Below are 27,885 nucleotides of genomic sequence, written 5' to 3'. Positions count from 1 at the left end.
TAAGCTTCCTGCTTGCCGTTTCTCCGCGTTCCCCCCATCTCCTGTGTTTGAGACAGCAGAACAGCGTGGTGGTGCTGTTACAGATGGGGCTACTGCGAATCAATTTACCCTGTTACCGTTTACCCCGTGCAACTCTCTCATGTCGCCACCATAAGCTTGGGGAGCTTTGACCGGTCCTCACACCAAACACAGCCCTCCCCTTAGCTCCAGCTTGATTTGCTTCTGGGGAAAATGAAAGCGCCAGGTTTAGATTAGGGGAGAAGGTGTTTTGTGAGCCCAGGCCACGTTCTCCAAATCCAAACATCGCCTCCGAGTGTCACAAACCTGCAGCCTCGACGCAGCAGCTGATTTATGCAGGGAGCGCTAAGGATTTCCAGCGGGCGATCGTCACCGTGGTCCTGTAATAACGACAGACAGTGGTGACTGAGGAAAGCCCCCAGGAGGGCACACACAAAAGAGTCAAGGTGCAGCGAGAAGGAAACGTTCCCAGTGGCATTTCATATATTCATCCTCTCTCTGTGATTCCAGATCAAATGGGCTCATTTGCCAAGTCGAAGGGCCTTGTTTCTCTAACCGCTCCTCACATCAGCAGCAAGGAAAACCAACCCCACAGCTGGAAAGGAGCTGAGCATTCAGCTGCGTACAGGCCAGTAGTGGCGGCCACTTCTTACCAGTATGTCACAGCGGCCCACTTTCACCTCTGCCCCAGGGGTTTGTTTTTTTTTGGGGGGGGGGGGGGGGAGAGGGCATACATAAGAATGGCAATACTGGGTCAGACCAAAGATCCATCTAGCCCAGTATCCTGTCTTTCAACAGTGGCCAGTGCCAGGTGCCCCAGAGGGAATGAATGGAACAGGGAATCATCAAGTGATCTATCCCGTCGCCCGTTCCCAGCTTCTGGCAAACAGAGGCTAGGGACACCATCCCTTCCCATCTTGGCTAATAGCCATTGATGGACCTATCCTCCCTGAATTTATCTAGGTCTGTTTTGAACCCTGTTATAGTCTTGCCCTTCACAACATCCTCCGGCAAAGACTTTCACAGGTTGACTGAGCGTTGTGTGAAGAAATAATTCCTCTTGTTTGTATTAAACCTGCTGCCTATTAACTTCATTTGGTGGCCCCTAGTTCTTGTGTTATGAGAAGGAGTAAATAACACTTCCTTATTTACTTTCTCCACACCAGCCATAATTTTATAGACCTCTGTTATATCCCCCCTTATTTGAAAAGTCCCAATCTTATTACTCTCTCCTCATACGGAAGCGGTTCCATACCCCTAATCATTTTTGTTGCCCTTTTCTGAACCTTTTCCCATTCCAGTATATCTTTTTTGAGATGGGGTGACCACATCTGTACACAGTTGTCAAGGTTCTTTCCCCCCTTTGAACTTTAGAGTAGACATGTGGGGACCTGCATGAACGCTTCTAAGCTTAGTTACTAGCTTAGATCTGGTACGCTGCCACCAGCCAGAAATTAGTGTCTGGCACACTTACTTTCTGTCCCCCCAAAACCTTCCCCTCCCTGGGCAGCCTTGGGAGGCTTCACCAATTCCCTGGTGAACACAGATTTAAACTCCTTGGATCTTCAAATAAGGAGGAATTAACCATCCCTCCCTCCTTTCCCCCCACCAATCCCTGGTGAGTTCAGACCCAGTCCCCTTGGATCTTCAAACAAGGAGGAATTAACCATCCCTCCCTCCTTTCCCCCTACCAATCCCTGGTGAGTTCAGACCCAATCTCCTTGGATCTTCAAACAAGGAAAATCAATCAGATTCTTAAAAAGAAAGCTTTTCATTCAAGAAAGAAAGGTAAACATTATCTCTGTAAAATCAGGATGGAAAATGCTTTACAGGGTACTCAGATTCATATAGACTAGAGGGACACCCCCCCGCCCCCGCACCCTTAGATTCAAAGTTACAGCAAACAAAGGTAAAAATCCTTCCAGCCAAAAAGAAGCATGTACAAGTTGAACAAACAAACATAAGACTAATCCACCTTGCCTGGCTATTACTTACAATTGTGAAACATGAAAGCCTGATTCAGAAAGATTTGGAGAGCCTGGATATACGTCTGGTCCCTCTGAGACCCAAGAGCGAACCACACCCAAAACAAAAAGCACAAACAAAGACTTCCCTGCACCAAGATTTGAAAGTATCTTGTCCCCCTACTGGTCCTCTGGTCAGGTGTCAGCCAGGTTTACTAAGCTGCTTAACCCTTTACAGGTAAAAGAGACATTAACCCTTAACTATCTGTTTATGACAACAGTATTCAAGATGTGGGCGTGCCATGGATTTATATGGAGGCAATATGATATTTTCTGTCTTATTATCTATCCCTTTCTTAATGATGCTGTAGTAGGGTGAACACCCACTCCAGCCCAGAGGGGGTTGCAAAAGCCCTGCAGAGGGCTGGAGCTGAGCCAGAGAGTAAAACCCCAGCTGACTGGGGGAAGTGGCTGCAGCTGGGGCCACGCCCCAAACTAAGCAACTGGGCCTTATAAGAAGGCCAGGGAAGGAGGAGGGAGCAGTTTCTCTCTGCCTTTAGAGGGAGAAGGGCCTGGCTGCTAGGGAGTGCACCTAAGGTGGTGCAGGGCTGCGGGAAGGCAAGAGGAGCTGGGGAGCTCTAGCCTGGAAACCTCCCCCAGGCTGCAGGCCTAGGGTAAGGCCAAATGAGTACTGGGGTTGCAAAGGGGCAGCCCATGGGTAGACAGAGGGAATTGGTCCAAACCCCTTTGCCTGTGATGAGTGGCTGATACAGTGCAGGCTGGCCTAGTGAATGGGGGCTAAGTGATAATTGGGAGTAGCCAAGACTGAGGCGAAGTGGGGATAGTGGGTGGGGGTTCCCCTTGGAGGGGGAGACCCAGAACTGTGGGGTTACTACCAGGGGGCAGCACCCCAGATAACGGGGCACCGGGTCCTGGGAGGGACACAGGGGGTCAGAGTGAGGTAAGGCGGATCACCGGCCTGCAGAGGGCGCTCTGGAGCTGGGACGAGCTAACTCCCTCAGATGACCAGTGGGAGGCGCTGCAGGGGTGAATCCACACCCTTACAGATGGCCAACCTTCTGTTTGCTTTTCTGACTGCCGCTGCACATTGAGTGGATGTTTTCAGGGAACTATCCACAGTGACTCCAAGATCTCTTTCTTGAGTGGTAAGGGCTAATTTAGACCTCATCATTTTATATGTATAGTTGGGATTATGTTTTCCAATAGGCATTACTTTGCATTTATCAACATTTAATTTCATCTGCTGTTTTGTGAGGTCCTTTTGTAGCTCTTTGCAGTCTGCTTTGGACTTAACTATCTTGAGTAATTTTGTAGCATCTGTAAATCTTGTCCCTTCACTGTTTACTCTTTTTCCAGATCATTTATGAATATGTAGAATAGGACCGGTCCCAGTACAGACCCCTGGGGGACACACTGCTTACCTCTCTCCATTCTGAAATCTGACCATTTATTCCTACCTTTTAATCAGTTACCAATCCATGGGAGGACCTTCCCTCTTATCCCATGACAGCTTACTTTGCTTAAGAGTCTTTGATGAGGGATCTTGCAAAGGCTGTCTGGAAATCTAAATACGCTCTGTCCACTGAATCCTCCTTGTCTACATGCTTGTTGACCCCCTAAAAGAATTCTAGTAGATGGGTGAGGCATGATTTCCCTTTACAAAAACCACATTGACTCTTCCCCGACAATTGATGTTCATCTATGTGTCTGACAATTCTGTTCTGTACTGTAGTTTCAACCCATTTGCCCAGTACTGAAGTCAGGCTTACTGGCCTGTAATTGCTGGGATCACTTCTGGAGCCCTTTTTAAAAATTGGCGTCACATCAGCTTCTGTACCAAATGATTGGAGGATGGCTAATTTAAATGATAGGTTCAAAGTAGTTAGTAGTTCTGCAATTTCACATTTGGGTTCCTTCCGAACTCTTGGGTGAATATCATCTGGTCTTGATGACTTATGACTGTTTAGATTCTGAATTTGTTCCAAAACTTCCTCTAATGACACCTCCATCTGGGACAGTTCCTCAGATTTGTCATCTAAAAAGAATGGCTCAGGTTTGGGAATCTCCCTGCCATCCTCAGCCGTGAAGACCGATGCAAAGAATTCATTTAGTTTCTCCAGAACGGCTTTATCGTCCTCGAGTGCTGCTTTAGCGTCTCGTGCGTCCAGTGGCCCCGCTGGTTATTTAGCAGGCTTCCTGCTTCTGATGTACTTAAGAACAAATTTACTATTACTTTTTGTGTCTTTGGCTAGCTGTTCTTCCATTTCTTTTTTGACCTTCCTAATTAATTATATTTTTACAATTCATTTCTATTTTCCTCATTAGGATTTAACTTCCACTTTTCAAAAGATGCCTTTTTTTGCCTCTCGCTGTTTCTTTTACTTTGTTGATTAGCCACAGTGGCACATTTTTGGTTCTCTGTTTGTTTTTTAATTTGGGGTATCCGTTTAAGTTGAGCCTCTATTACGGTGTCTTTCCAAAGTTTCTATGCAGCTTGCAGGGATTTCACTTTTGGTGCTGTACCTTTTTAATTTCTGTTTAACTAACCTCCTCGTTTTTGTGTAGTTCCTTTTTTCTGAAATTAAATGGTGCTGTGTCAGGCTGCTCTGGTGCTTTCCCCGCCACAGCGATGTTAAATGTAATTATATTATGGTCACTATTACCAAGCAGTCCAGCTGTATTCACCTCTTGGGCCAGATCGTGTGCTCCACTTAGGTTCGAATCAAGAATCGCCTCTCCTCTGGTGGGTTCCAGAAGCAGCTGTTCCAAGAAGAAGTCATTTAAGGTGTCAGGAAACTTTATCTCTGTAACCCTTCCTGAAGTGACAGGTACCCACTCAATATGGGGATAGTTGAAATCCCCCATTATCATTGATGATTTGTTTTTTATAGCCTCTCTAATCTCCCTGAGCATTTCACAATCACTATCACCATTCTGGTCAGGTGGTCGGTAGTATCTCCCTACTGCTATATTCTTATTACTCAAGCATGGAATTACTGTCCATAGAGGTTCTATGGTATAATTTGGTTCATTTAAGATGTTTCTTCATTTGATGCTACCCTTTCTTTCACGTATAGTGCCACTCCCCCCCCCCCCACCCCCGCAGCAGGACCTTTACTGTCCTTTCGATATATTTTATACCCTGGTATTACTGTGTCCCATTGATTATCCTCCATTCTGTGATGCCTATTATATCAATATCCTCATTGAATACGAGGCACTCTAGTTCACTCAGCTTTTTATCTAGACTTCCAGCACTTGTATATAAGCACTTTAAAAATGTGTCACTTTGGCGCTGTCTGCCATTACATGATGTAATTGAATAGGACTGTTCTTCATTCGACTGTTTGTCAGCAGAGCCTACCTGTATTTTATCATCTTCCATCCTCTCCTCCTTATGAGGACATCGAGGATCTCCATTAATAGGTCCTCCCCTAAGGGAGGTCTCTGCCCAAACCGCGTGCTCCTCCGCACCTGTCAGCTTTCCCCCCGCCTTTAGTTAAAAAACTGCTCTATGATCAGGTGCCAGCAATCTGGTTCCATTTTGGTTTAGGTGGAGCCTATCCTTCCTATATAGGCTCCCCCTTTTGCCAAAGTTTCACCAGTTCCTAATAAACGTAGGGAAGAATGTGCTAAACTATAGTTTGGTCGGTTCCATCTCTAAAAAATAACAAGAAGAAAGGGACATAAATCTGATTCCAGCTTGGCTGTTTCTTTCTTGCAATAATTCTCGAGCTGCCTTCTTTTTCTTAATCCCCTCTGCTTGTCCTCTCCTGCCCTCCGCTGGGATCTTTGGCAGTAATAAGTAGCTAGTGTCTAAAATGGAACAAGCCCAGTGAAGTTAGCAGCGTGCACGACATCTTTTGCCATGAGGGCAGGGTGATCTCTGGCGGTGGGGTCCCCAGAACGAGATGGAAAGGAGCTTTGACGGTGCGGCATGATGCAACTCCCAAGGAAATGGATCTCACTGCAAGGCTATGGACTCTACCTGCTATGTAGATGACCCCTTACCCAAAGCCCATTGACGTCAGTGGGAGTCTTTCCTCTGCCTTCAGTGAGGTTTGGGCCAGACCTGGGCAGCATGAAATGTAGACAGCTAGATATAATTGTGTTAAATACTTGCGATATTAGCACGGGCTATTCAGTAGAAGTACTTGGAGGATGATCTCATTAGAGATTTGCCAGGGGATCACGAGATTGTTGGGACCGACTTACAAACTTCCCTAAAAATGGTTGGTTTGTTTTTTTTTTTCTGTTGCAAAATTGTGGTCTGGCACTGCTTCCAAAAATCAGCTTTGCAGGCTGGAAGTCCCAACGGGGAGTTAAAAAGCAAATTCATCATGGGCATAACTACACAAGCATGGAGCAGCCTCTCCCCCATCACTCCACCAGCTCCGCTGTTCCAGTCCAGAGCCCAGCCGAGGCACCTTCATCTTGAGTTGCAGCACCCTGCTCTTCCAGTCTTAGCCTCCCAACACAGCTCAGCCAATGCAGCTGACCTTATGTTTCGGAGGAGTCTTTGGATTCCCACCCCCGTCCCCATTTAGAGCAGAGCAACGGAGCTATCCAGGCGCCAGCCGAGCGAGTCATACTCGTACGTGTCTTCTCTCCGACACCCTGTGTCCTCCCGAGGACAGTCAAGTTACAGTCGAGCTCATTTGAGTTGCACTATGAGTCATCTACCCGGTCCAAGACCAGCATAGCTATTGGGCGGGGATGGGCAGGAGAGCTAAGAAGCCAGTGCACAGACCCAACACTCGCCAGGAGTGGGGTTATGGCAGCCAGGGGGGCTTAGGCAGCAGGGCAGGGGAAAGTGATACTTGGGCACTTTGGCACTTCACTGGCTCCCTCGTTCCTCTTGCAGAGTCTGTGCCGATGGCGGTGATCATAGGCGTCGCTGTGGGGGCCGGCGTGGCATTCCTGGTGCTGATGGCCACCATCGTAGCTTTCTGCTGTGCACGCTCGCAGAGAAGTAAGTGCCTTCCCTTTCTTTCATTTTCAACACAACCGCTGGGGCGGACTGAGAGTCCTGGAAACCGAGCTCACTCATGTATCCAGAGGAGGGCTGGCTCGGTGGTTTGAGCATTGGCCTGCTAAACCCAGGGTTGTGAGCTCAATCCTTGAGGGGGCCATTTAGGGATCTGAGGCAAAAATCTGTCTGGGGATCGGCCCTGCATTGAGCAGGGGGTTGGACCTAGGTGACCAGCTGAGGTCCCTTCCAACCCTGATATTCTGTGAGAGCACGGGGGATGGCAGCAGGAGCTTCCCAGCTGCTGTCCCTCCCTTGAACTCGAGATGAAAGGGGAGTGCAAATCCATGGCTCTGCCAGGTCTGTAGGCTGATGGGGACACCTGCCTGCTAAGAACTTGTCTGAGATCGGCCAAACAATCGATCAATGGTAACCAACTCTTTGGGTCCTTCATCTCTGGGCTGAGCCTGTAGCAGCAACAAGTCGCCTATCCCAGGGCCAGCCCCCTGAGCTAGCAGACTGTGCTAAACTCTTGTCTCGGGGAGATGTCGTGCAGAGGTGGCGGCAACCCGACCCACAATGCATCGGCAGCCTGACGGCTGGCCAATCTGTTCATAGAGCGCCGCTGCTGGTGGCTCCGTCCAGCAGAGGGTCTGCAGGCCACTGGCCTGGTGGAGTCTTGGGGGCCTGAGACTTGTCTACGCTGCGAGGAATGCAGACTGCAATACCCACTTGTGCTGTGGGAGCCTTACCGGCACAAGGGATTAAAGCGCAGGCGGAGGAGAGGGTGACACTGGCCCAGTGGGTATGTAAGAAGCGAACAGAAGAATTCCATACTGAATTCACCAGCCTGACACCGAGGTAATATGTTTATCACATGTGGCTACAGAATGTTCCACACTACTTTGCAGTCCCCAGGTAAAGTGGTGTCATACGGGCAGGATACAAATCTTGAAGTAGTTTTGGCCTCTGATCTAGGAGCGAGTGCCAAGTGTGTTCCAGATTCTATTTTATTTTTGTCCACTTGATCATTCTAAAATATGCATGTTCAGAATAAGAAATTCCAGTCTCTAGTGTTTCTGTAGGGCCTAGGGTGTTATGTTGTCTGCTGCAGTGGGACTATAAATTAAAATGACAGGAAAGGCGCAGGTAAAGGAACGAAGGGGTAAACAGCTCAGGATCGTGTTGCCTCATTAAAAAACACCACAGAGAAATGAAAGCATGACGGTTGGCTAAATGAAAAAGGATCAAACCATCAGGGAAAGGAGCGTGATTGTGTTTGAGCATCTAAAACAGCGTTTGAGAACAAGCAATCCTTGACAGTGCTTCCAGCTACAGGGACTCTGCAACAGAAACAGCTGCGCCCAAGCTGTTCGTAAGCTCTTTGGTTGCCAGTGAAATGCGGTTGGTTTTCCTTTTTGATTGTTTGCAAAGAAATCAAAGAGCCGCAATTCCTCCTGGACTTGGGTAGCAAACGGCTGGCCTCGTACAGCAGCAACGCGTGCGCTTTTCAGAGCAATAATGACGTCTGGTGTTGAACTCTCCCAAACCCCGTTAGCGGTTCTTGCAGATATTAGCAAATGAAATCTTGAGCAGTCATTCCTCTTGTATTTTGGTAACTAGCTGTGATGGGCCGGAGACGAGCCAGTTCAGTTTTGCTGGGATCGTTCAGCAACGATGTGCGATTCGAGCAGCCCGACAGAAAATGGACCAAATTGTTGTTACCGTGTCAATGGTCAGACATAATCAGCCACACTTTTCCCTGTTGTCTTTAGATAGTCACACGTGCAGCGTATCGTTCCGAGGAGCGGGGGTGCGTACGGCTCATTGTACGCTTCTTACTTGATGGAACCGGATGGTGCTGGGTTCTTTACGGGACATACACTCTCACGTGAATGCGATGATGATAGATCAGATATGCAACGGAGGCCGCCAAGGCTTAGAGCGGAAAGTAACGCCAGAGATTGAACGTGTCAGGCCTTGTCTGCACCACAAAGTTGCAGCGCTGGTGAGGGGGTTACAGCACTGCAACTTAGGTGTACACACCTGCAGGGCATTACCAGTGCTGCAACTCCCTGTTTGCAGCGCTGGCCGTACACCCGGTCGTGCCTCGGGTGTAGAGGATCCAGCGCTGGATCACCAGTGCTGGTCATCGGGTGTAGACACTCACCAGCGTTTTTCTTGACCTCCGTGGAATAAGCAGGTATCCCAGCATACCTGAGGAAGCCTCTCCGGTAATCAAGAAAACTCCACTGCCCTGTGCTCACCTGACCCCTCCTTTAAATGCTCAGCTGTAGTGTAGTCTCCTTCCCCGTGGTGTGCTCCGGTGTTCCCCGACCCCCCCTCCAAGCAGGTCTCCTTCCCCGCGGTGTGCTCCGGTGTTCCCCGACCCCCCCCCTCCCCTCCCAGCACGGAGGCAGCCACGCGGTGTCCCTGTGCCGCAGGGTAGGGGCGAGCTCAGCACACAGTGCTGGCAACATTCATCAATAAGGTCGTCAGCTGCTCAGGATCCATTCATTAAAAAAAATCGCAGAAAAATTGCTGTACAATCACAATGCTGCCACATTGCTCCGAATGTCTACCAAAGCAACACGGGGCGTTGGAACAGGAACAGGAAGCGGAAAGACAATCACACTTCCTTCCCCTTCCCACAAGCCACAGCGCCGATATGGGATGAGGTGCTCTGTGGGATAGCCGCCCACAATGCACCACTCCCAACAGCGCTGCAGTGTGGCCACATTTAACACCACTTGCAGCGCTGGTTGCTGTAAGTGTGGCCACTCTGCAGCGCTGGCCCTATACAGCTGTACTAACACAGCTGTAACAACCAGCGCTGCAAAATTGTAGATGTAGACATACCCTCAGTTACTCAAAGACTAGGACAGTTGGAATAGCAACTGGCGTGCTGCTGCCTGCTCTCGCAAACCTTTGCAGTAGAATTCAGAGGTCGCCTGCCGTCTGGCTCTCTGTGCTTTGGTAGGTCTGCTTGGCCTCATCAGCCTTAGCTGTCAAAGATTCCTCACGCCCTTCAGCAGAGGAACATCTCCACTTTTTCCCACTTCCTCAAAGGTGTTCAGGCACCTTCCACCCCCTGGTTTCAACAGCACCTCTGAGGATCTGGGCCTTTGTCTCTTTGTGCCTCAGCGCCCTGTATGTATAATCGGGATAACGGCTGTCGTCGCTGCCGGGGTGGGGGGTGGGTTGCAGTGCTGCTGCGCTTGAGTGATTTTTAAACTTGGGTGCTCCAGACTAGGCACCTCAAGAAATGACGCGGTTTTGAACGTACAAAGCTTCTGTGGATTTCAGTGGGGCTGCATGGCTGTCGCCGAGAGCAGATCTTGGCCCCGTGAGTGGCATGAAACAAAAAAGTGAGCATGAAGCAAGCTACACTTGAAATGTCTGTCTGTCTGCCTTTTGGGGTGCAGTCCAGAGCAGTGAGGGGCTGTGTCGCTGCCTGCCTGTAACCCTGAGTGCCTTAAATGCTCCGCTGCTCTGGTCACAGCCAGCCAGCAGACAAGCATGCTGAATCCTGCACATCTGGGCCGTGCAGCTGTGGGTCAGTGGTTCGGACCTCAGCAGCCTGCCTACCAAACAGCCCCACCCTGCATCCACCAGCTTTGGTCACACCTGGCAGGATGACCCCAACGCAGCACCGGTTCTGACTGTCCCCAAAATCACCTGTGGGAAAGTGGCCAGCCCCCCTCCTAGAGCATGCCGAAAAAGCATAAGGTTTGCTTGCGCCTTAAAGAAAGAGACCATACCCAACAGTTTGCCACCTTAACGGGACTTAACAATTCCTTCATTTCAAACGCAGTCCTGGGTTGGTTTAGATTAAAGTTTATTCACAAGAGGCCGTAGGTTAAGCAATGCCAAGCACAATAAATAACGGCGCAGCCGGTTACCAGCCAACAGAAGTGAAAACGCATCTAAAACTTAATGGAGGAAGCTACAGTCTTTGTTTAAGATGGTTTCTCTCACCAATTACTTTGGGTCCAGCATGGCTGACTGTCTATCTGTCACGACCTTCCACAGAAGTAGGAGGTGCTGGTTTCTCTCATTTTCATAAGAAGAGGAAGCTGGCATCTCTCTGTCCCTCATACTCTCAAAGAATTGCCTTTGTTCTCCAAGACAGGAGGCCTCCTGGGAGCTCGGTCTCCCGGGCGCCTCTGGAGTGCAGGAGCCATGTTAATTTTCTAGCACTCGAGTTCAGGCTCAAAACAAACCCCACTAGTTTTGCTTGCTAGCTTTGTTTACGGCTAATACGTAAATGGTCCTTTGTCTAGGACAGCCCTTCTTATCACCTTTACCTAGGCTAAGCTGTCTTCTTAAACCTGGTCTAGTTACGTTGTACGGCTGGAATTTGTAACTTCACATACAAGAATAACGCATGCATTTTCTGACGATATTAATGACCAGCGTGCTGTCAGTTTGAAGCGAGACCTCACGAGGCGTAGGTTGTCCAAACAGCACTGCGGTAGTGTGTGACTATAGGGGCGTAGAGGCACAATAGCACATGGCGCATCGCCTCGGAAATATACAGCAAGGGAAAAGCAGAGGAATAAATATCCACCTCGCTTATTAACAGATGGGAGCCCTGAGCAGCAGAGCAGATCTTGTTGTTAGCCCGGCAGACCAAGTACTGAGGCCGGTAGTTGTAGGGTCTGTAGGCAGGGCCTGATTCCTGCCATCAAAATCATTGCCCACATGAAAGCAAGAAGAACAGGCAGTTGCGCTTAAAGCACCGCACTCGGGAGAAGTGGGTCAGCTCCTGGTTCGGCCACTGAACTCTGTGTGACCTGGGGCAAGTCGCTTCACCTGACCGTGCCTCAATTTCCCCATCTGTAAAATGAGGGTGACGATGCTTCTCCATCTCACAGACGGGTGTCCGATAAAGCCATGGATGTTAGAGGCGTGCGGGTAATACAATGATCGGGGCCATGCGTCAATAGATACTTGGCTCAACTCCAGGCAAACGTCTAGGCAGGATTGGCACCCAACCTGGGCCTCCCATCCTCTTAACTGGATTAGGGTGCTCCTCGGCGTTGGGATTGGTGCGTGCCAGTTAGATCACAGAGCCTGTCCCCCTACGAAGCTAGGCAAGAGTCCCCTGGCAGAGGACACATCAGAGATGTAATTGACCCTAGCCAAAAAGTGAGATTTCCTTTCACTAACTTGGCTTCGGCCCGTTAAAACTGAAAAGAGGTTCAGATCGTGGTCCAAAATCAATAAATAAATGAGGAAAATGGATCAAATGCCCAAGCTCGGTGCAGGGCATTTGTTCCCGTGCAGCCATCTGTCACACAGCCTGTCTTCCATCTGGGAACCTGCTCCAACGGTTCCGTTCCCCGCTCAGACAGAAGGGAGCTCTCGCCAGTTTGTTTCAACAGCTTTGTGGGGTCAAAGCCTGCTCAGGCAGCAGATGCTGTCACAGGGACGCTGTTGGGCTGGCACTTGATAAACAATGTGTGCGGGAGGCAGTTGTGCTAATGAAACGCGCTGCTCGCTCAGAATGCCGGAGGAAGGGCTGCAGGTAACCTTTGTGCTTTGCGGCCACGCTTGGGATAGCAGCGATGTGGCTGATGGTTGACTAGGCTGGCTTGCCTCATGGACAAAATGGCACCGGGGGGTGGTTTAGAGCCAGAATTGGCTGTCAAACAGCTGAGCGTACGGGACCAGATTGTTCACAAGATCTCTATATCCCATTATAAATGGGCAGATTTTAAAAAGACAACTTGGGTGCACATCTTCAGAAAATCTGGCCCAGTGTGTCACGACGGGAGCCTGGGTGCAGGGCAGTGGATAACCTATCCCTGATAGTGGCTGCTAAGCCCTGGCACAGGTGGCCCAGTGTATATCCCCCAAAGCTGGGCTTGGAGCCCCAGACTAGAGCGTCTCTGGGGGAGGGGTATTGGTTCTAGTGTGCAAAAATGGCACCTTCCTACTCGACAGAGCTGCTCGGCTCGTATTCAGCATCAGAGCTGCTGCCCTTAGTGACACAGGTACATTGTATTGTGTTGGGCTGCCATTAGCCCAGCAGAGCAAGCTTAGCTCTGGGACAGATCACTAGGAGTCTGTTTCTTTTTGTGCATTAGCAACAGAACGGTTCACCGAGTTCCAATCAGTTACACCTGCAGGCAATAGGGGTCCCGCAGGTGACATAATTTGAAGGCTCTAGTGTTGCGTGGGCCTCACTGAAGGAAGGAGTTGATATGTAGATCTTTTAGTACTGGTGATGAAACAAAAAAACCAGCTTGACTCTCAGATCCCGGGGTAGTTTATCGGGCTAGCGACAATTCATCGTGTAAACTGGATACAGTGAAACCAGTGTCACTGAGAGACACTAAATATGGAATTTCCCTCTTCTTAGCGTGTCATTTTTAGAGAGCGAATGTTGCATGCACTTTGCAGATGCCCAGTTGAGGGCATTTGCCTCTGAAGGACTGAATCTGTAGCTTCCGTGACACAAACGGAGCCTTACTTAGCAAAGATACCATGAGCTAGACAGACAGACGGGCTGAATAGCAGCAGTAATTCCCTAACAATAAGGGCTTGTCTACAGCTGAAATGATACAGTGGCACCTCTGTAGCACTTCAGTGTAGACCAGGGTGGGCAAACTTTTTGGCCTGAGGGCCATGTCGGGATTCTGAAACTGTGTATGGAGGGACGGGTAGGGGAGATTATGCCCCTGCCCCCAAACAGCCTGGCCTCTACCCCCTATCTTCCCCCTCCCAGAGCATCCAACCCCCTCTGCTCCCTGTCCCGACTGCCCTGACTCCTATCCACACCCACAGCCCCTGACAGCCCTCCACGACTCCCATGCCTTTCCAACCACCTTGTTCCCTGTCCCCTGACAGCCCCGCGCCTCCAGAACCTCCGCCCCATCCAACTGTCACCTGATTGCCGCCCGGGACCCCCTACCCCTTATCCAACTCTCTCGCTTCCTGCCCCCTTACCATGCCACTCAGAGCAGCAGGATTGGCAGCCGCACCGCCCGGCTGGAGCCAGCCACGCCGCTGCGCTGCCCGACAGGAGCTCACAGCTCCACCGCCCAGAATGCTGGTGGCACGGCGAGCTGAGGCTGCGGGGCAGGGAGGATGGCAGGGGAGGGGCTGAGGGCTACCCTCCCTAGCTGGGAGCTCAAGGGCCAGGCAGGCCGGTCCCGCGGGCCATAGTTTGCCCACCTTGGGTGTAGACCCTCACTACAGCGACAGGAGGGGATTTCCTGTTGGCATAGGTACCTCAACACCCAACGAGTTGGTAGCTAGGTTGATGGCAGAATTCTCCCGTTGTTTTTTTCAGACCCAAGTGACATAGCTGCACCAACCTCGCTCTTTAGCGTAGACCGGGATGAAAATGGTAGATGAGTCTCTCCCAGAGGCTAATGGAGGGATCGTTAGCTGAATTATTTAAAACAATAGTAGTGTGTGCTGCGGCAAACAAACAATCCTGCGCTGCACCTCACAGAAGGCACTAGGTGACCCAGTCATAAAGTCAGAGTTTCTCCATCGCAGAGCCTGAGATGCTCTTGAAATCTGCTAATCAGACCCCATTTCTTCTGGAGAGCAGGAAAAGCCCGACACAGCTATGGCCTGTACAGCAGGGATTAGGGCAGGCAATTCCCGTTACTGCTTTACACAGAAGCAGCAAAGCACCTCACAAACAAATTACAGAGACAGGAAGTGGAGAGTTACTCGGGGGGGGGGGGGGGGGAGGGAGGGATTCTTTATAAACTAGTTTTAATACACCTCTGTTGTTCTTTCTTTCATGACAAGACAAGTTTTATGTAAGGGTAACCCCCTGAGAAATGGCTCTACAAGGTAATAATTGGCGTTTCCTTGTGATGAAATGCAGTGGCCTGAACCCGAGGAACATTAGTCTTACTCTAGGAGAGCAGAAAGGAAGCTACAAGAAACCGCAACAGAAAAAAATAGAGCGAAATCATTCTTCTAGCATCTCAAGGCTTGGAACGTTCCATGCTGCTGCTTTCAGGGGTTGACCTGTGTGCCAGCCTGAGTAGGGTGGGGGTAGAGGGCGAGGTTTGGATTTCGAGGAAGATGTTACCAGGGGAGGGTTAAAGGAAAGTATAGAGTGAGAGTGAGGGGAGTAGTGGGGGCAAAAGACATATCTGGCTTTAAGACTAAGCTTGGTAAGTTTATGGAAGGGATGGTATGATGAGATAGCTTAATTTTGGCAATTGATCTTTGATTATCAGCAGATAAGTACGCCCAGTGGTCTGTGATGGGATGTCGGATGGGATGGGATCCGAGTTACTGCAGAGAATTCTTTCCTGAGTGCTGGCTGGTGAGTCTTGCCCACATGCTCAGGGTTTAGCTGATCGCCATATTTAGGGTCGGGAAGGAATTTTCCTCCGGGGCACATTGGCAGAAGCCCTGGAGGTTTTTCGCCTTCCTCTGCAGCGTGGGGCCTGGGTCACTTGCTGGTGGATTCTCTGCAGCTCGAGGTCTTCAAACCACAATTTGAAGACTTAAATAACTGGGACATAGGTTAGGGGTTTGTTATAGAAGTGGGTGGGTCGGGTTCTGTGGCCTGCTTTGTGCGGGAGGTCAGACTAGATGATCATATTGGTCCCTTCTGAGCCTAAAGTCTATGATGGAGTGACTCAGAGGAGGAGATAACCAGCTGAGGAGCCTTTCAGCTATAATAGGTTCAAATCCAGTCCAGTTCAGTAGTGGCCCAAAAATTCTGAAACTGTTGAGTGCCCTGGATCGAGTGGGTCTCAGCTGCTGATGGACACGTCAGTGCCCATAACGAGCTTCCTTTTGGCAGCGTCAGAAGGACAGCCAAAGGGGGATAGGCCCACCAGGGGCGAGTGCCCTCTGGTGCCTAGCGAAGACCCGTCCGGCACTGTGCGGAGGATGGCTGCCCTGTGCCGCTGCTGTTGCGTAGTCCGAAGATTTCGGACCCCATATCTGTCAATGCAGCATTGTGGAAATTAACTGAGCAGTGAAGAAACACAGAGGGACTGGCCTGTGCAGTGATGGGACCTGCCCTGTTTCAGAAAATTCATTTCTCCAGGATTAATCCTAGAAATGTAGGGCTGGAAATGGCATGGAGAGGTCATCTCGACCAGCCTCATCTACTAAGGCAGGACCAAGTAACTGAAGAGCAGCCCTGACAAGTGTCCAGCCTGATCTTTATAAACCTCAAATGATGGGGATTCCACAACCTAACTTCCCTGGGTAACGTGTTCCAAAGCTTAACTAACTGCTCTTGCAGTTAGAACATATCGTCCTAATATCTACCCTTCATCTCCCTTGTTGCAAATGGAGTCGGTTACTTCTTCTCCTGCCTTCTGTGGACAAGGAGAAAAATTGATCCCCATCCTCTCTGTAACAAACCTTAATGTGTTTGGAGACTGTTCCCAGGTCCCTCCTCGGTCTTCTCTTCTCTAGACCAAACACGCTCAGTTCTGTCAAACTTTCCCGATCGGTCATTTTTCTGAACGTTTGATCATTCTCCTCTGGACTCACTGTAATTTGTGTACATCTTCCTTAAAGGGTGGTGCCCCAAACTGGACACAGTACTCCAGCTGAGGCCCCACTAGTACCAAGTATATCAACACAATTCTCCCCTGAGTTTTATATATGTCGCTCCTGTTAATGCACACCAGAATGCAATGAGCCTTTTTTACCACAGCATGACGCTGTTGAGTCCGAATCCATTTGTGATGCAGTATAACCCCCAAGTCCTCTTCAGCCGTGCTGCTGCCTAGCCACTTATTCCTCATTGTGTAGTTGTGTTTTTTTTCCTTCCTAAGTTCAGTACTTTGCACTTTTCTTTACTGAATGTCATCGAATGGATTTCAGACTGATTATTCAATTGATCCAAAGCATTCAGAATCTAATCCTGCCCTTCAAAGTGCTTCCAACCCCTCTCATCTCCCCTCCTACAAATTTTAAGCTTATTCTCCACTCCATCATCCAGGTCGTTAATGAAAAATTAAATAGTACCAGCCCCAAGACGGACCTTTGTGAAACGCTACTCGATGAGCCCTCTCAGTTTGACGTCAAACCGTCGATCTGCTGTTTGAGTTCAGTCTTTCAACCAGTTGTGCACCCGATTTATTATAGTATTCTCTAGACCATATTTCCTTAGTTTCCTTGAATAAGTCTAGCTGCTCTCAAGCTATGTCTGCACTTAAACTGCTACAATTGCCCAGCTGTATCTGCACCTCCGTAGCGCTCCAATGTAGACACTAACTACATTGCTGTGGGTAACCCATCTCTCCAAGAGGCAGTAGCTAGGTTGATGGAAGAATTCTTCCATTGTCCTTGTTCTGACAAGAACAGATTGATAAGAAATTACAAAAAAAAAACCAAACCTCTGAAGCCTACTATCAAGTAGCCATACTTCCTTTTGTAGCGTTAATACATACGGTTTCTGATGGTATTAATCACTAGTGCGTATTAGGCTTCGATGAAATACCTCACGCTATACACTCTTCTAAGACAGTAATATTGTGTAACAATCATCAGTTGGTTCCTTTGTTTATCGCTTGAGGTTCAGACCCCTGGGCTTTATAGCCCAGATATAGTTTCTCTTCTCTGCTGGAAGCTGTCTCCTCTGCTTGTTAGCTTGGTTTACCCAGTATATAAATGGACCTTCATTGTTTCTGCTTGGCAATCAGGCTGGTCAGAGGAGCAAACGCATTCCTTTGTCTAGGCAGACCTTTTTACCAACTCCCCCCTGGCATGCCTGCTTTACACGCAGTCATAATTCCAGTTTATATCCATAATTCTTCATACACACCACGTACATACTTGCTGAAAAAACATTAATGATCAGAGCCAGGGCCGGCTGCAGGCACCAACTGGCCAAGCACGTGCTTGGGGCGGGGCAGTGCTCGGAGGGGAGGGCTTGGGTGGCGTGCCACTTGTGTGTGTGTGTGGGGGGGGGGGTGTTATGGTGGCGTGGCGCTTTATTTTTTTGTTTGTGTGTGCTTGGGGCAGTAAAAAAGTTACAGCCCACCTAGATCAGAGCATTGTGTGAGGCTTGACATACTTATGACACCTGACAAGAGTTGCTGACAGAGTAGTGACCCACGAATGGGTCTCCGTGTCTCAGGACTTTACGGAACTAAATCTCAAAACCATTTAGTGCTTATCTTTAGGAGCTCAGGGAAGTTGGGTGAGGGCCCAGTGGACTGGAGAAAGGCAAGCGTGTAACCCCTGTCATCAAAAAGGGGGGAAAAGCAGACCAGGAGCACTACAGACATGTCAGTTTGTTCAAACCCAGAGGATAATAGGTTGGTTTGGCATGATTTGTTCTTAACAAATGCAGGTTGGTTATTTTGTCTCACCTAATTTCCTCCTTTGACAGAGTCATCAGTCTAGGGGATGGGAGGGAAGAAGTGGATGTGATCTCTCTGGACTTGAGTAAGGCTGGCCCCCGTGACATTCCAATAAGCCAACTTAGCACCGTCACTCTGGCGTGTGGATTTAAACAAAGCTCCTCAGCTGCATAGGGCCCCTGAAGTAAGAATCCGAGCTTGTTAGCATAAGAGAAAAATCAGTTACACCGCACGGTGTCCCACAACTGTGGCAAAATTCCCTGCCGGTTTCATCTGAGCTGTTGTGGCTTGTTTGGAGGCAGCGTAGGCCCATGGATAAAGCTTGTCCTGGCTCCGAGATTGACCTGTCGTACGACCTTAGGCAAATCGCTTCATGTATTTATGCCTTTGTTTCTCTGTCTAGCTGATGGGTCTATTCAGCCATAAAACCACTGTGTAAAGTGCTTTGAGATGTATGGATGAAAAGCACTAAGGTTTATAATTAGAGCAATGCAAATGTGTTTTTTTTCTTTTAGTTCAGTGGCTGAGCCAAAAAAAAAAAGAAAATAGAAATTTGTTTCAGGTCTATTTGGTTTGAGTGGAAGTGAAACATTGGTTTTTCTTTTGGAGGTGTTATTTGAATGGGAGGTGGTAATCAGACTGAAGTAAAATTCCAACCAAAAATCAGTGCAAATCAAAAAACTGAAAACTTCCATTTCAAAAATGTCTAAAGGAAGCATTTTGGGGGTGGGGGTGGGGAGGAGTGAGGTTCTTTCAGTTAAAAGGAGAAAAAAAAACCCAAACCCCACACACACCACCAAAACAAACAGGCAAATTCACCAAGAATTTGCAAAATGTTTCAGTTGGCCCAAATCTGCATTTGTTGCCGGGGAGGGGGGGGGAAATGGCTAAACAATTTCACCCAGCTCTAATTATGAGAAATAGCTGCAGTTTTTCCCACAGGCTTTTCTGACTGTGCGGGGCCCAATCCTGTGAGTCAGTGAGGGTGCTCAGTGCTGCACAGCATCAGGCCATCTAGCACTTGCCTCTTTTAGGTCCTGAGGGGATCAGTGAGGAACCAAGAGATGTAGTCTTATGGGACCCTGAGACTCTATCATCTGGTCCACTCCAAGGGAGACCAAGTGTGCCCTAGTCACTTCCCCACCCCTTCCTGATCACGTACACACACCTTCCCTCCCAGCTGCACACCTTGCCTGTGGCCAGTTACAGTAGCTGTTCTCACGGGAAAGCAGAGGGATGTATTTGTAGCTTTCAAACGGAATTCAGCCCCTGGCAAGTGCTTCGCAACCCACCGGCCAACAGTTTGAGAGCAGTGGCCTAAGACCTTGAACTAAACAGATCTCTTTGGAACACCTTCAAAATCTAGTTGGTTCTCAATGTTTATTGTTAGAGGAGGCCTGAGCGCATTTGGGGGCAGCTCTGAAGGGGGCAAAGGTAAGGTGGTGGTAGAACCTAGGGATTTGGCTCAACCCATTGGAGAGACGAGAGCCAGTCCTGCTCTGCAGACCCAGCTCTCGGTCTGGAGGCAAACATTAAACGTAGGGCTGTTTGGCGTTGGCTATTTAGATTCACGTCCATCGCCGCTTGCCGTCTCGGGCTCGGCTTTCTTCTCTCGAAGGCCTGCCGGTCGGGGCTTTGGTTCTCTTTTTCAAAACAGCTTCTTCAAAGAGCTACCGCCGTCCTTTGGGAAACCAAAAGGAGGAGGATGTTCCCAAAACAACCCTGCCCATAAGTCCCATTTCCCTTCCTAATGCACGTGAGGGCTACAGGGCAATTGCACATGCCTCAGCTGGGGTTCCCAAAACAGCAGTTGACTCTTTGTTCATTCCTTAGCCGCATGTGGCAAAGGCCTCTCCGTGCTCTCTTATCACCCGGGATGTGCAGAACTTTGGGAAGGCTTTTCTCACGGGGTTCCCAACCCAAGCGAAAGGAGGAGGTGCCAGAAGTAGCCTGAAAATGTCTATTTTAACTCTCAGTTCGGGCCGGCTAGGAAACAAGAATCCTGTTTTGCAAAACACTGTGGTTTTGGCATTTGCTTTTGTTCTGCATCAGAATATAATTAGAGCTTCTGAAAGCGGGGGTGGAGGGGGTTGGACGGATGGGGGCAGCAGAGGTGTGTAACAATTGGGATATTGTCCATTCTGCAGTCTCTTGCTTCTTCGCTTTCAGTGGCTTTGACCAGAAATTCCTTCACGGCAACATGTACCGATTTTGACGCATCAGCATTGTCCGTCCAAAAAACTCCTGCCCGGTTCTACTCCCAGTCCAGTGTTATAGGTGCCAGAGGTTTGGGTGAAAATACGCTACCAGAGAAAGTAAAAACCGAGGCTTGTCCTTTTGTAACCCCTAGAGATTACTTTATCGCTGTGCCCGCATTCCTGCAGCCTCACGCGCTGGAAAGCTTCGGTGGCCCATCTGCATTCTGCGTCTTGCTGGTATTGTAGAGGTCCCATTTTGATCCTTCAGGTCAACATGGATGCACACCCAGACTGCGTAGCTCTCCGATGCTCTACCCTTTTAGAATCACCATTATGAACCTTCCATTATTTCAAAGCTGATACTGTGATCCCTCCTCCTCGCTCACGAACAGAGACTGCACTTCTAATTCTAGGCTACAGGCCTCCAGCACTTGATCTAAAGGCTTATAGTCAACTGGACACACTAAAATTCCTCACTTGCTGTCATCGAGAAGCTGTGCAGTGTGCTGTTAAATAACCGCTATGCTCCAGGTCGGAGGTGGCAGCATTTCAGCGGTGTACTAACCAAGGTCTGCATATTATTTAAGTGCCTTGTCAAATGTCGCACAGCTCAATTAATGCTGGCAAAACCCATTGCAGTTTGCCAGTTGCAATTGGCAAACAAAGAACCTGTCACCGAGACAGTTGATTTCTTTCTTATCGGATCTATTAACGGTGACAGTTGTTCTCAGTTATGACATATGTCGGGAAGGGGTTTGCTCATCCGTCACGACAGCATGCGAGTCACACCTTTACCCTCTCTTTGCTCAGATCTGAAAGGCGTGGTGTCGGCCAAGAACGATATCCGCGTCGAGATCGTACATAAGGAGCCCGCCTCGGGCAGGGAGACGGAAGAACACCCGACCATCAAGCAGCTCCTGGTAAGGATGTATTCCCTTTCACGTGTCAGTCTGTGTAACCTTTGACAATAAGGAGAGCAGGCACGTGCAGGTTGGTGCGCTAACGCCCGCCGAAGGCAGCGGCCGCTCTGCCAAAATCTCACAGCCGTCATGCCGACTCGTAAGTTTCACTGCCATAAAAACTCCTTGCGTGCAACTTTGCTAATGAAGAGGAAGAGCCGGGGGAGGTTTATTAGCATAGCTCAGCAGCCCACCGGGCTAATTGCAAGGAAAGTTTGCCACCTCCGTAAGGAAATTGCTTCAAACTGCAAATGGAGGCACAGTAGGCTGCACAATATATAATAATCAACTAATTAGTGGGGAACAACTGTGCTAGGTGGCAAAGAAGCCTTGGAGATTGATACGCGCACAAGAAGCGTATTTGCATGCAGTCGTTTGCAGGTAGAGATGGTTAATTTTGGTAGCGTCGTGCCCTCGCAGCATGCCACGTCATGACCTGCGGGAGCCTCGGGCTCTCACGTCTTAGAGAGTCAGGAGAACTGCACGAAGCAGCACGGACGAGTCAGGTGGTGGCGCACCGCTCTCAGACGGTAGCGAGCCAATGCCCCACCGTGCCGCTAGAGAGCCCTGGGCAGCCAGAGGTGCTGTTTTTCTGGGGACATGTGAGTTTGGGTCCTCTGGGTCAACCGAGACCTCCAGGAGACCCTGGCCCGTTACCAGTGGGGGTTAATATGGGCTGCATCTTTGTCCAGCTGACTCAGTGGCTGAGAGCAGGGGTGGGCTCTGCCTTGCCACAAAAATCCAGCGAGGGTGTTGGGTTTCAGAGCCCAAGTTCCACTCCAAGCGGGAACGGCTATTCTGAGCAGCGTAGCACGACCCTGAACCGGTAGACGTGGGCTCGGAGTCTCCCTGCCACGGGAGGATTTCGCGGTATAGACGTACCCTAAGTTGGGGAGTCTTGTGCCATGAGCTGGTGGGAATGGCTAGCTGAAGCCAGAACTGGGTCTGCACCCGAGTTGCCAGTCTCAGCACAGGCCCAGCGTAGGGTTGGTTCCAGAGACACGACTCTCCCTTTCCTGTGCCACATGGTTTGTGGCTGGAGTGTAGCGATCAGCAAGGTACGGTGTAAACCTTGCAGTAGCATGGTCTGTGCCCCGGGCACTCGTTAGGTCTGCTAGTTGCAGCCCCTCAAATCCAGAGTGCATAAGCCAAGGTGACCACACAGCACTCGGCACGTGCTACGGGTGAATTATTGCTATTGCAAGGTCTTTCTAAGTGGGAGTCGAGGGCCAGCATGTGGAGGGGCAACCTCCATCCAGAGATCTTCCCCTGCTTGTGCAGCAATGGGAGAGGATAGGGTTTGGGGCTGCAGGCAGCTCCACTCCATTTGGTTGAGGAAATAATCTAGGGAGGGATACATCCCTCCCTCATGCTCCATGGGGACTGTGTGGGTGATGTTACCCGAGCTTGAGTCTGTGCTACATTTCCTTCAGGTGCACGACTGGGGAACCCACGTGCGTTGTGACAAAGTTGGGTGAGAGGCAATCAGAGGAGCTACTGGGCATTCCTGGGCCTACTGCAAGATATCTCCATCCCATTGCCAATGGCAGACCGCAGGGGAGCCTTAACCTATCCCTTGCCCTCCAGGGGTAGGCTGAGCTCCTTGACGCCTGCGCTGTGGTCTGTATCGAGGAGCAGCTCGGTCACTTGGTTGTGTTGTCAGTGACTGCCAAGGTGGCATCGTTCCTTGCCTAACAGCAGAAAGTCAGTGCAGTTTGGTGGGCTCTTGTCCCAGTGCTGTAGAGAGTCTAGAGTCTCTGGTCTCCACCTACATTATTCAGGATTCCTAGCAGGCCCCTGGCAATGCTGCAAAGGATGCAGCTGCACTGCCCCAAGGACTCACTGACTGACTTAAGAGGATGGTTCTAAAAGAAACAGCTTCCTCTGAGCACACAACCATAGGACGGGGAGCCCCGGTTTCTGTGCTGGTCTCTGTTGATGTGATATGGGGAAAGGCACACCCCTGCTGAATGACTGTTAAGCGGAACTAATGATCACTAAAGCCCACTTTAAATGGATCAGGAACTAGATAACTGAAAAATGTTAAAGTTGCTGCTATTGTGGAAAAACAAAGGGTGTTTCTAGTGGAATTCCACAAAGATTACTACTGGTCCCTGAGGCTTTGCAACATTCTGATCCACTCTCTGGAGATAAATATAAGATCACTCCTTATAAGATTACAGATTACATGGAAAATTGCAGAGTGGTAAAGAATGAGGGGGACAGTCACAGATTGCTTTGTAAGCTAGACCCGTTCCTACAAAATGTGATTTCATTAGGGTGACTGCACAGCAAATGTGAAGAATCAGGACAGGGGCTGAGGGGGTAATAAAAGAGAGCCTAAAATCAGGATATCTGCTCACCCTAGGATTCATACGGCCCAATAAAAGGTCACCCAGCTAGGAAAAAGGAAAGGGAGATGATATCCTGAAAACAAATTATTCTAGGGTCACACGAGTGAACGTGAGCTCCCGGGACAAGAAGGGCTAATGCGAGCCGTGGACATATACACAAGGCAGGGTTTTTACCTCTCTATACGGCAGTAATGAGACCCTGCAGGACTACTGTGACCGGGTCTGGTGTCCCCTGTTTTTAAATAACATGTTGAAAAAGTGGAGAAGGTGCGGACTAGAGCCACGTAAATTAAGACTTGGAAAAAAAATGCCTTCTGGGAGAGAGTTAAAGACAGAGCACAATTATCAACAAGACACAGGCACCTTGATTATGTCTTCACACAGCAAAGTCAACCAGTCCACCTCACTGCCGGGGACTGTTGTTGGAGGCCAAAACTGTACCTGGATTTAAAAAAAAAAAAATTTAGATGCATCGACGGCTATTAGCTCAGACTGTCAGGGACGTGACCCGATGTTCTGGGTGTCCCTAAACCTCTGACTGACTGCCAGAGCTGGATCGCAATAATGCTCTGTTCTGTTCATTCCCTCTGAAATGTCTGGCACCGGCCACTGTCGGAAGACAGACAGGATACTGGGGTGACGGACCGTTCATCCGATCCGGTAGGGCTGTTCTTATTACAGGGTTTCTGCACCTTCCTTAGAGAACGTACCGACTACTAAAGTGTTCTTTCATTTAGTGGACAGAGGCAAAACTGGCTGGAAGTTAAAGCCAGACAAATTTAAATAAGGCAGCGCGAGCTTTTACTTGCGATGATTAACCATTTGGAACAAACAACACAAGTGGCCGTTTCTCCAGCTCTTGAAACCGATCGACACTGGAGGTCTTTCTGGGTGATGCTTTAGTCAAAGACCAGTTGTTGGGCTTAAGACAGGAGTAACTGGGTGAAACGTAATGGCCTGTGCTCCACGGGAGGCCAAGCTAGAGGATTTAACGGTCCCTGCAGGCCGTAATCTAGAACTCTCTGTCATGTGGACTCCTTTATACAACATTTTAAGGCCTCTGTATAACAGTGCTAGGAGATTGACTACCAGAGTTTCAAATCCATTGTGGGCTCTGAAACGCTAGCTGGGTACATCCCGCCTGTTAAATCGGCAAAGACGGCGTAAAGCGTAAGGAGATAGCTCAGGGCAGCTGTGGGAGGGTCAGCAAACTGTTTGAGTAGCTATTATTGCTAGTAGCGTTACAGAGGCCTCGGCTGAGCTCGGGGTCACGTCGCCTTAGGCGCTGTACGTCGCAATGGACCGTTCCTGCGCCAAAGAGCTCGGGCTAACTAGACAAGGTGGAAAGAGAAGAGGTGATTGATTTACTCCGGGTCGCTGAGAGAGCCGGGAGTTGAATCGAGGTTTCCCAAGTCCCTCTCCAGTTGCTAGCCCGCTAGACCGTGCTGCAGCCCCAAGACTCAGACGCAGAGGGAGCAAATACAGAGTTACGGCCACACCCTTCACCTCTAGACAGGACAAAATACAGTCTCGCCTTTGCTGTATATTCCTCCCTGTTTGTCCAGCATTGGTTATGGCGGGCCATTTTCTGATGTTTTGTCCCTCGAGGAGACTATTCCCCAGCCTCTCGCTGTTAGCAAATGTTTCCTTATCCTCCTCTTTTCGCTCCCCTCCTAATGCTGCAGAGTTAGAGCCTCCGTGCTCAGGCTATTTCATGGCCGGTCTCCGGCTGCTTAAAAGGTTCCTAGTAAGAGACTCCAAGTTTGTCTGTCAGTGGAATAACAGATAGATAAGATTCATCCTTGCTAAGCTGAAATGAGATGGGAAATAAGAGGAAAACCGACCGCTGTGCTCATACCTTGTGAGGTGCTTGTGGGTGGCACAGTGGAGAAAAGGATGGCCGTGAAATAGAGAGTTGTGTGCGTATGGAGACCTCTAGGGACAATCCTGAGATGCTGTAGGACGGGAGCCACCTACTCTGATTTCTCACCCATAAAGATTCCCATAACCTTCCATTCCGTTTAGATGCTTAGACAAAGTTGCCGTGATGGGTTTTAGGAGGGAATCCCTGGCTCACGATCTAAGGGTAAAAACCTCCCGCCTGTGGAGAAAGGCCTCACGCAGGGTCTGCTTTTTCCGGTGTTCGGCACCCGCAACTGGATGCCGATCTTCAGTAGAGCTCGGTTCCTATTAAGACACTCAATTAAGAACCAGATTTTCAAAAGGGCTGAGTCAGCATCTATGCGCCGTGTTGGCTCCTTTGAAAATCCGGTCCACAAGGCCGTGCGGGGAAAATCAAGACCGTGCTCCCATCCAAACCGGTAGGAGCGAGTCAAACAGGGCCAGGGCACTAAAACAGCTTTTACATGTCTATCGAGGCAAAAGGCATAGTAGAGAGTAAATGAGGCAATGGATGAAATCAGTTATGTCTCTGAATATCAATAAGGTCCTGAACTCCAGACTTAAAATTAAATAAATCCGTCTGTGACGAGAACGATGAAAGAAAGAAAGTGGGGTAACTGAGAAGTAATGCAGCCTTTTAGTGCGTGCGTGCGTGTGTGTGTGTTTGTGTCAATAGGGATAGCGAGAGAGAGAGTGTGTTACGTGTTTACACAAATTGTACCGGTCCCACGCCTGTACCGCTGGAGCACGTGTAACTGATACTAACGGTGTTTTTCTGGCACGTATGTCCTTCTCCGCCACCCTTCCTATCGTGCCTGCCTACTTTAAGGGGGGGTCTCTGCCTGCAGGGGCCTGGCCCGTCGTGTCATGTATAATTCCCAAATCTGGACCTTAGCATCCAAAATATGGGTACTAGCGTGAATTCCCCTAAGATTAATAACCAGCTTAGATCTGATAGCGCTGCCACCGATCGGGAATTTTAGGGCCGGATACCCTCTGGTCCCCCCAAACCTTCCCAGGGGACCCAGAGACCCAGATTCCTTGAGTCTCACCACAAAGGAAAAAAATGAATAAACAGCCTTAGCCAAAACGAATACAATTTAACACATTCCAGCAACTACACACATGTAAATACAAAAAAACAATATAAACCAATTGTCTTACTATCCTTGTACTTACAACTTGGAAACAGAAGATTAGAAAGCCTGGAGATAGAAAAATCACTCTCAGAGCCGAGAGGGTCACCGAACCAAGACAAAGAACAAAGAACTCACACCCAAACTTCCCTCCGCCCAGATTTGAAAAAGTCTCGTTTCCTGATTGGTCCTCTGGTCAGGTGTTTGGTTCCCTGTGTTAACCCTTTACAGGTAAAAGAACATTAACCCTTAGCTATCTGTTTATGACAGTAGGTGATAGTGGAAAATGGATAATATAACAATGCAGGGGAGGCAGAGCTTAGACAAAATGCACGGATGCGACTCGGACGGACGGAAGGCACGATGTATAGCCTAAGATGGTAATGAACTTATAGACGCTCGAGTAATTGTTTGTGAAACACCGAGGAAGAAATGTGGAGGTCACGGACGGCTGTAGAATTACAAATGATACCAACTTTCAGGCAAAGGAAAAAGCGTAATCCTGGCAACTGCTAGCCAGTAAGAGAATCCATAGCAAGAGAAAACGCTTAGAGAGGTCAAACTCCTTAGCGTGGCGCTATAAGGCGCGGCTCCTACCGGGCAAACGTAATCGCTTTGCTGACGGAATTACAACTTAGCGGACGGAGAGGCTACGCTCGCTGTGATACGTTTGGATTTGACGCGGCATCTCGTGAAGTCTCGTAGAAGTAATTCAGACAGGTCTGGACGCGCGCCCTGGCTGGCATGTGGATCGAAGGCCAGTAAGAAGGCTAATGATGAATGGCACTACGTTCGGTGGGGTGCTCTGTTGTCGATGATGCGGCGAGAGTGGTTTTGTTTAAACATTTGCCTTAATGAGCTCTACGGACAGTACGCGGCACGTTGAAGAAATTCACAGCTGGTATTAGCTTGTGAGGTGTGAACATCAGGGAAGGCAGAGCGATAATTCAAAGGGACGCAGAGGTTAGGCGTGTGAGTGGGAAATACCGTGAGACTCAGCTTGGGGCTGGGAAGAGATAATTTGAGCTCTAGGGACTCCGTGAGAGGGTGAG

General features: G+C 49.3%; 1 protein-coding gene across 2 annotated transcripts in view; it reads left to right on the top strand.

The window, feature by feature from the left end:
* Positions 1-27,885, top strand: part of KIRREL3 (kirre like nephrin family adhesion molecule 3) — a 737,495-nt gene that overhangs the window by 688,182 nt on the left and 21,428 nt on the right. For both annotated transcript variants that reach the window (XM_050921587.1, XM_050921586.1), the window contains 2 exons: positions 6,868-6,975; positions 21,293-21,402. In XM_050921587.1, coding sequence (XP_050777544.1) covers positions 6,868-6,975; positions 21,293-21,402 — 218 coding nt within the window. The remainder of the gene's footprint in view (positions 1-6,867; positions 6,976-21,292; positions 21,403-27,885) is intronic.

Source organism: Gopherus flavomarginatus, chromosome 13, assembly GCF_025201925.1.
Source record: "Gopherus flavomarginatus isolate rGopFla2 chromosome 13, rGopFla2.mat.asm, whole genome shotgun sequence".
NCBI classification, from domain to species: domain Eukaryota; kingdom Metazoa; phylum Chordata; order Testudines; family Testudinidae; genus Gopherus; species Gopherus flavomarginatus.
Note: the sequence above shows the minus strand (reverse complement) of the source record. Positions and strands in the feature narration are given on the sequence as shown.